General features: G+C 44.4%; 1 protein-coding gene across 1 annotated transcript in view; it reads left to right on the top strand.

Moving 5' to 3' along the window:
* The window catches only part of LOC146788647 (IgGFc-binding protein-like), a 279,601-nt gene that overhangs the window by 224,483 nt on the left and 45,651 nt on the right, over nucleotides 1-9,467 (top strand). Inside the window, exons 55-59 of the mRNA XM_085635859.1 lie at nucleotides 4,281-4,389; nucleotides 5,339-5,433; nucleotides 6,882-7,058; nucleotides 7,409-7,611; nucleotides 9,104-9,248. Coding sequence (XP_085491985.1) covers nucleotides 4,281-4,389; nucleotides 5,339-5,433; nucleotides 6,882-7,058; nucleotides 7,409-7,611; nucleotides 9,104-9,248 — 729 coding nt within the window. The remainder of the gene's footprint in view (nucleotides 1-4,280; nucleotides 4,390-5,338; nucleotides 5,434-6,881; nucleotides 7,059-7,408; nucleotides 7,612-9,103; nucleotides 9,249-9,467) is intronic.

The raw sequence follows: 9,467 nt of genomic DNA, 5'->3' as shown, positions 1-9,467 counted from the left end.
TTTCCTACTGTTCATTAAAAGGGCCAGAGGAATTTGGACGGCATTTCTGGCTATTAAAATTTAATCCCGGTAAAAACAGAAAATCATGGTATGGAATGTCGTCAGTAAACATCTGAAGACTACTACCTTCATGAGATACCTTGGAATTCGGGTAACTCAAGATATTGAAAAGATTGTACAATGTAATGTGGACCGGGTCTTTAAGGAATGTCGGCGGCTCTTAAAATCATTGGCCTTTCTCCAAACTTACCATCCTGGGGAGGGCCAGTCTGATTAAAATGTTTATCCTGCCCAAATATACATTCCTCTTTAATACTATTCCTTTGGTTTTCGATCCTAAAATTTTGGATAAATGCCAGAGAGAGATTAACTCCTTTATATGGAACAACAGAGCTACTAGGCTAGCATGGAAAAAGTTAAGGAGGAAAAAGAGAGAAGGGGGGGCCTGGCTCTGCCTGATTTGGTATATTATTCATGGGCTTTTCAGTTGTCCCATTCAAGGATGCTATTGAAGTCTCCATGCAGCGTATTAACGGGGTCAATGTATAAAGCTATGTTAATGGGGGCGGGCCTACCACTAGACGGATTTATGTTTAAATACGGAGATCCAATTTTTTTAAAAAGGTTAAATTAAAAATCCTTCAATCTTTGGCTAAAGCTTGGGCACTAATCAGGAAGAACCTGGGGCTCTCTTATTATTTCAACAACGCACCAATTTGGGATTCCCCAGGCCTACCGGCCTGCTTAAAAGGTTGTCTGGCCATACCTTTGAGGGACGCAGGAATCGTAAGATGGGGGGGATCTTTTGTTTGAAGGAGGTGTCCAGGGGTTCTGGACACTGGGGGCAAAGCCATGCTGGTGATGCTGGATTTGTCGGCGGCTTTTGACACCGTCCCCCATGATGGTCTTCTCTTAAGACTCTATGAGATTGGACTGCGGGGACGGTGCTTAGTTGGTTTTCCTCCTTCCTAACGGGCCGCCGGCAAACGGTCTGGGCCTCGCCTGATTCCGCCGTGATGCCGCCTCTGGGAGTCGGGGTCCCTTAGGGCTCTATTTTGAGCCCGACCCTTTTTAATATCTTTATGACCCCTCTGGCGGCGTTGGCGGAGTCGTTTGGGGCCCGGATCGTATCCTATGCAGGTGGCACCCAGCTCCTCTTCTCGTGTAAGAGAGGAGGAGACTTTGATGGGAAGAGTATCCGGGATTGCCTTGGGGCTGTGTTTCAATGGTTCCAACTGAACAGCCTCAAGTGCAATTCCGATAAGTCCGAGGTACTTTCTTTGGGTGCGACACGGAGCCAGACTGGCAGGCTTGGTGGCCTATCAACATGTTTCCCCCTACTTGCTCATCCCAGTTGGCTAAGAACTTGGGGGTCAAGATGGACAATGGGTTGACTATGAAGTCTCAGATCTTGGGGGTGTCGGGCACTTGCTTCGGCCTCCTGAGGATGTTACGGAGGTTTCTTCCCCTCTTATCGGAGGAGCACAGGAGGCTGACTGTCAGGCTCTGATAGGCTCCAGGCTAGATTATTCTAACGTTCTGTACCTGGGCCTGCCAGACTACCTGCTTCAGCGGCTACAAACTGTGCAGAATGCTGCGGCGAGAGCAATTTTTGGCCTGAACAGACGTGTCAGTGCTGCGGGTTTGCTCCAGACCCTGCACTGGCTTCCAATCCGCAAGCGGATTGCCTTTAAGGCTTTGACCCTGACATTTAAGGCTCTCCATGCGACGGGAGCTAAGTACCTCCAAAAGAAAATTGCCTTCTATCGACCGGCGCGTTCTCTGAGATCAGAACACTTGTTTTTGGCTTCCGTCCCGCGAGTAATGAGAGCGCGCCTGGGAGGTCGTTCTTTTGGACTACTGGCGCCACAGCTGTGGAACTCTTTGCCTCTTACTTTGCGGGGAGCTTCTAGCTTACTAGCTTTTAGAAAGGATCTCAAATCCTGGTTGTTTATTCAGTAGGTCCTGTTTGGTTCGTTGTTTTTCTTTCTGTCTGTGTCACTTTTTTCTCTTTTAACATGCTATGTTATCATTTTGTAGTCCACCTTTAATAAAAGCGCCGGGACACTCTTTTTGAGTAGCCGCGCGCTCTATAAATACCATTTTAACATAACATAACATAACATATTGTGTCATGGGATGATTTGCAGGATAAGGTAGGACCTGGAGTGACAAGATTTAAGTATATACAGCTTATTAGCTGGGCCAGGGCTTTAGGTAAAAAGGGTGTTCTTTTGGGTGTCACTAGCAACCTGGAACAACTGCTGGTAGAGCGGCAAAGGGGGGGTAAAGAGGTCACCTTGTGGTACTGGAGTCTGCTGGAAGATATTGATGGTGAGTTTACCCTCCCCGGTGATCTCTGGGGAGAAGAGTTGGGCCCTCATTGTGTGGATGACTGGATTAAATCCTTCTCCCTACTTTACAAAATTGTCAAACCAGCATGGTTGAGACGGAACCATCTATTTACGTCACACCGGGCTTACCTCTCCCCGCTAAGACTCTCGAAGTACCAGCAAAACAAAAAATGTAATAAATGTAATCTCCCCAATGCATCAGATGTTCATATGTTCAAAGACTGCCCCTCCATTGCCCGGTTTTGGGAAGAAGTAATTACATCATTGAATTCCATTCTAGACATTAATCTGACTATATCTTCGCAATTAATTGTTGTTGGATTAGACCCCAATGTTACGGGCCAGGCCAGGTCATTTTTATTCTATGCAATTTTGCTGGCCAGAAGACAAATTGTAAAGTCTGGGTGGAATCATCTGCGCCTCAGTATTCCGGCTGGTTGACGTCCTTAATCGAGACATCAAAGGTGGATTTAGCCAGACTGAGTAACAAATGTAACCAAGCCTTTTGGGACTTCTTGATTCATTGGAGATAGGGTACCGGGTATTTTTTTTTTTTTTCCCCGGGTCCTATGATTATGCCAAATAGCTTCAAGGATCTTGGATCATGGATCTCCGGTGTTTCTACTAAGATCTTACAGGAAGTAACATACCGTGATGGTGTGAGTGATTATTCTTTTTCTTGTTTATCATCTTCCGCCAAAATAATAATCGTGCCTAGGCTCGGTAGAGAAATTAATCTTGTTCTCTAAAGGGGGGCATGCGAGGTGGTTGATGTATTCAGAGAAGAGAGATATGGCAAATGAGGAAAAAAACAAAAAAAAAAACACAACTGGACTTTATTCACAATGCATAATAAACTTCCTTAGAGAGGACCATTACATTGTAACCACACAGTATTGGCTTTTTTGCCTATCTTTAAGCCTTTGAACAAGAGCCTCTATTGTAATGCACGAGGGGTCCGTTTTACATCTGAAAGGTACCCTCACTCATCTTGCTGTGTTTCACATTCAGTTCTTTGTTTCATTTTTGCATTCTGTACATAAAGCACTCTTTTCTCTGATACTTTTTCCCAGCATTTCAAAAATCAATAGGGAAGCCTTTAATTTAAAAGAAAACATTTGTGTAGATATCACATGTAAACAGCAGTACATTTGCTCGAAGACACTTGATGACTTGAAATTCACAGGACTCTGAGTTTCAATTTTGCATTTGTTAAACTAGGTCTAGCTGCTCACCGTCAAATGAGCAGAAACACAAAAAATGGCCCCATAAACCAAGACCTAGATAAAATCAAACACACCTGTGGAGTGTGAGGGAGAGTTTGTGAGCACCCTGGCCAGTGTTCATACATATTCTGCCTTTCTTAAAAAGCTCAGGTTTTGTGACTTTGGTCAGCTGTGTAATAAGTAAGGTTTGTGAATCCCTAACATTGACATGCGTCATTTTATTACAGCAATCACACAGAATACCTACTGTGAAATTATAAAGTAATGCTGAGATTGTAAAGATTCATTCTATACAACACTTTAGGACGGTCATTGATGCCAGCTCATGTACCTCATCATTAATAGGAAGACAATTTTCTCAAAATGATACCATTACTGGAGCTCATGGACAGAATTATTTTAATGAACACACTCTTTCCCTCTTCACAATGCTTTAGAAAGCTGAATTGCTTCTCGTGTTTATGGTGCCTCTCATTCTGCCTCAGGGACTCTCCCCTCCCAGCATTCCTCACAGGCACATCAACATTTTATTTATCAAAGTACTCCAGGAGCACGGACACACAGCCAGATGTTGGTGAATGTGTGAAATGGTTGCCAGTCTTGTTTTGCTACAGACTCTCTCAGTGTCTTAAAACTAGACCAGAATACCCGCTCAGTAGATTATTATGCACAGCCCTAAATGCCTCTCTCCTCTTTTCAGGTAACTATAATGGCGACCCAAGTGATGACAACATAAAGCCTGACGGAACGACTGCAAAAGACTCTAATGAGCTGGGGAACAGCTGGATACTGCTGGAAAAGAATGAAATGTATGTACAAGTCAACATCTTTAATATCTTTACAACATATATGGGATAAAATACCCCTGCCATACATTATAAGGATATTGCAGGTCACCGAGGATTTGCACGACCATATAGGAGAACAAGACGGAAGGCCAAGTTTATTTATAAGGTCATGGATCTCCGATTTACATCTTACCTGCATCCCATTGGCCAGCTTGCATTCTTTCTCGTCACTGGAAGAGACAGTGTTAGGTGTGGTGGGTGTGCAACAGAATGTGGGGCTGGCTTGCTCCATGAAGAGAAGATAGAAACAGCGGGAGGTGGGGTGGTAAAGCTCTGACATTGGAAGTCAGCTCACTCCATGAAGAGACAGGAGAGGCAGTGGGATTTGGGTCAGGCCTGCTCTCTTACACTGCATGAAGAAATAGTAGTGGCATTTACAACATGCATGTGCTGCTGTGCATAGCTGTCATCATGGAGTGAGCCAGCTACGTGTGGCAGTGCCTGACCACACAGCCCTCCACTGCATCCCCCAGTGACATAAGGGACAGCCTCAAACTGGCTGCAGCCCGTAAACCAATAGTGCTAATGTGAAAATGAGCAAACCCTTGAGCTCCATACTAACTTGCAATAGGTTCATATAAGCAAATTGTGCATGCATTTCCTTATTACATCCTCCTTTTAACATCAAAATATGCATGTAATAAGAAAATTATGTACTACTGTTTATAATTAGATTATTGTCTTACACTTAATATATGATCAGTAATTGTAGACCAGGCTACAAGCAGTTGAATTTAAAATAAAGCTTTGAAGGTTCAAACATTAGTTCCTTAAGTAGCAACATTTTTGAACTAAGAGAAGTGAAGACAGAAACACATAACAAACCATACAAAAAATGAGTTCTTCTCTTACTTCTGATCTTCACATCATTGAGGAAAGACCTTCTGAATTCACGTTTGTTTCTCTTCAGATGCTCTACCGGTGGTGTGAACGAGGCATGTGACCCTGCGCTTGAGACCGAGGTGCAGAAGAATACAGTGTGTGGAATCATCACTGACCCCACAGGTAGAGGGCGCTCGTTGTGTGTTGCTTTGTGTTCATTGGGATATATTTTCAGTTCTCCAACAGCCTTCAGTTGCCTTCATCAACATGCTATCCTATGTATAAAACCTGAACTAATTTCTATATTTTATTTTAAATAGTATAAATACACCTATAGATGTACAGTCATATTCATGAATTTCAAATAATATGGGCGTAACGGAGTACTGTATGGCACATAGGGTGCACGTAGTAGTATAAATATGCTATACTCATGTTAAATACAACCTTTCTATACATTATTTTAAGTAGTATACATACTTACACCTATAGATGTAAATTCACATTGATGAAGTACAATTAATATGGGGTAGCAGGGCACTGAATGATATATAGAGTGCACGTAGTGGACGACCAACCACTGCCTTCTTGAGTTAAAGGAAGTCTTCAGAGAAGAGCAAGAGCCGTAACGTTCCCACCCATAAGTTTCTTCTGTGGTAACTTTGTTACAGTTTGTTCATCTCAATTAGAAAACATATCCAGAAAACGTATTGTGAGGAATAACTATTTTTAAGGGTGAAGTGTGAGTATAGGAAGCAAAATGAGATTACTTTGTAATGTTGATCTTGTATGAAGGATACAACAGCTCGGATAAATATTTGTTGAAGAACAATAAGGGAAAAGGGGAACAAATATTACAACTTAGAAAGCAGCAGTAGAGAAATTAGCATGTGTACTAAAACTTTATGAGTACTGAATTCTTGAAATTTAGTTTGATGTGACGTGATTGGAGGGAGACCATGGCAGAGTTTCAAAAGCCCTTTTAAGGTCATGAGTACATTGGTTTGATGACAGGTCCTAGATCACGTCCTGAGGATGGACACAGTGCTTGCAGGGCTCGAGCACATTAGTGATGACTCCAGCACCACAGGCGGGACTTGGTTCCAACGATTAGATTCGTTTGGTGATGGGATCTACACCACATTCTTGGGTCAGGCCCAGTGAGTCTTGGGGTTTAGTAGTCTGGATTGATAAAGGGGTCCTCCACCATAGTGCGGGGTTGGACCCGGTGATTCCAGGGCTGTATTATGTTGGCGCAGTAATAGCTCCTGCACCACAGGGGGAAGTTTGACGCAATAGTGACAGGGCTCTGCGCCATTTGGATAGAAATAGTTCCTGCACAACTGCCAGAAGCAATTATCAAGGGTCTTAGCACCAGAGAGGGTTTGTCTTCCCATCAAGGTTCCTGTTTTTAACTTGTAGGACTGGAGTTTGGGGGAGTATTATTTCCTGTAGTAGGGACAGGACTATACTTGGATGTTCCTCCAGGATGTTGGGTTAACGTTGTCCTGATTCAGGGAAGAGAGTGCGAAGTCCCATCCCTGTGTGCGTTCTCATGTACAGTCTAGAACTGCTTGTTCACATGTTCCTTATCAGAGCAAACTTTCATGTTCACATGTTCTGTCCTCCAGGCATCTTCAAAGACTGTCATGCCAAGGTACCACCACAGAACTTTTTCAAGAGCTGCGTGTTTGACATGTGCGCCACCGGAGGACAGTCCTTGTCCTTGTGCTATGCGCTGCAGGCCTATGCGGCACATTGTACCAACGCCGGAGTGTGTGTGCAGTGGCGAAACAACACTTTCTGTCGTAAGTTGTCTTCTTTATTGAGAATTTCCATAATTTGACGGATTAACCACAGACCTAAGTTTTTTTTAACATTCTAAAAAGAGAGGTTTTTTCTATCAATAATAAAATATGCACAGACATCAGGTGGTCGTTTTTGTGGGTTTTCTGTTGCACCTGACACATCAAATAGGTACATTCACTGCATACATTGAAAACAATTGTTTTATCCTCTGAGGGTGTTAGTTGGGATAATGTCTGCTGTCTCAGTTGGGACAATGTCTGCGTATCTCTGTAGCCATACGCTGGTAACCTTTAGGACTGTTCCATACATCAAATGTATTCAACGATACAACTTTTTCCTTTGTCCTCAGCAATCTCCTGCCCTGGTGGCAGCCAGTATGAGAGCTGTGGCTCCAGATGCCCTGCCACGTGCTTCAGCACTGCCACTTCCGGCTCCTGTGGGTCCGCCGCCACGGAAGGCTGCTTCTGTGACGCAGGCTTCATCCTCAGTGGGGACAGGTGTGTTCCTCCTACGGACTGCGGCTGCACCGACGCTGACAACAGCTATCATCAGGTAATCTGTCCAGATAGGCTAAGTTGGGAGCATTGTCTGCCATGTCGGTCGTCCTGTTTCGTCAACATTGCTAGCTTCATACACTCCTTATGTAATCCACGGAATATTGCACTGTCAGATTAGGACTACTCGCAGGATTTAATATGGTACTTTATGTCGCTGCTCAGGGCTTTACCTGCTTACGCGATACCCTCTTCTCTAGTTGTAGTCTGACACTTTAACCCTTACAGAACTATCATAAAGCAATCTTTCAACACATTCAGGGTAGAATGTTTTAGTGTAACCAGGGATAAACAGAAATAGTGGAATGTTAAACCGTAAGCTCAATACCAGCCACATAGTCATCCTCTTACCTTCCATTGTCTTCAGTGGGGCTCCCAACATCCCAGTGTTCCAGGTAAAGGTTATTGCCTGCGACTGCAGGCAATAATGACTGATAATTACGCTCCCAGCAATTATGGGTCCATCAGGTGGGGAGGGTGATTAACCAGCATTATTGCCTTGCAGGTAAAAACAGGAATGCTCTTAGCATCCTCTTCCCAGCTCCTGAGTGGTGATTTCGACTCACCGTGGGACACAACTCCTCTGTACACTGCAGCGGCAGCTCTCAGACCATGAGCTGCTTTCGCTCCCACTTCCTTCCATCTGCTCCTCCATTCTTTAGCAAGGTAGAGATGTAAGCCCAAACTCTGCAGAACAGTGGAAACAATATGCAAGCGTGTCCATTTATTATTTTTTTTCACTTTTGTAAGGTTTTTCAGGCATACATTTCTTCTGTGACAAGGAAGGGGCGGGGCCAGCACAGATTTAAATTAAGAGCAGCTCCTGAGTTGTTTAGTGGAGCACTAGGACACTGGACTGTGTGTGGGACATGAGACAAGGCAATCCAAAGAGGAGGGAGCTGGCAGCCACAGGATCCTCCCATGTTGGTGCTCTAATGATAGCTCCAGACCGGAAGTGGAGCATTGTGATTTACTGGTCAGCTCCGAGCATTCTACTCTATAACACTATAGACCTGGGTCTAGAATATGTTCTAAGGCCACCCTGCTGGAGGGCTGTAATCCTAGCAGACCCTCCCACCAGTTGACAGCAGAATATTCTTATTAAATGAGGGAAAACAGGATTAAATGGCTAGAATGGGCACCTTTACGACCTCTGCCATGCTACTCTCTTCATGATAGAACGCCACAATCTAGTATCCTTAACGAGAAGCTGCCGGAGCAGTGGACTCCTCAGACTCATTTATACAGGTAAGCAGAGGTCTGCGCAGTACAGATATAGCAGGTAAGTTAAGGGGATACTACAAATGGACTCATAAATGTTCTTGCCTCATGTCCTGGAGACCAGAGTTATGCTCTATGCAGAGCACATGATGCGCCTTCCAGTGTATCCTGATGAAGTTGGTCCACACTCTTTTCAGCCTTACGTGATGTCACCTTTTCATGACCCTTGAGCAGTTGCATCACGCTCACACACTCTCTTCTTGTTTCAGCTCGGTGAAAGTTGGTACACTCAATCAGACTGCAGCGAACGGTGCACATGTAACCACAATAACGCAATCGCGTGCACTGAATGGAAGTGTGGACCACAAGAGAGGTGTGAAGTGACAGACGGCGTGCTGAGCTGTCACTCAACCGGTGAGTTGTCACTTTCCTATTCTGATTTTTCTTCAGACATTAATCATTTGTGTCTGGTACAGATTGGGAAGGGAGAGAGCCCGGGAACTTTGCGGTAAGTCTGGGTCCACCTCCACACCACTGGCTTAAAAATGGCAGAGTTTAGTCATTAGCAAACACGTGACCATCTTGGGAATGTCTGTCGGCTTCCGTAGCATGCGCCAGTGGTCTCAGTTCATC

The sequence above is a fragment of the Triturus cristatus genome, chromosome 11 (genome assembly GCF_964204655.1).
Source record: "Triturus cristatus chromosome 11, aTriCri1.1, whole genome shotgun sequence".
Taxonomy (NCBI): domain Eukaryota; kingdom Metazoa; phylum Chordata; class Amphibia; order Caudata; family Salamandridae; genus Triturus; species Triturus cristatus.
This window is presented reverse-complemented; position numbering and strand designations above follow the sequence as displayed.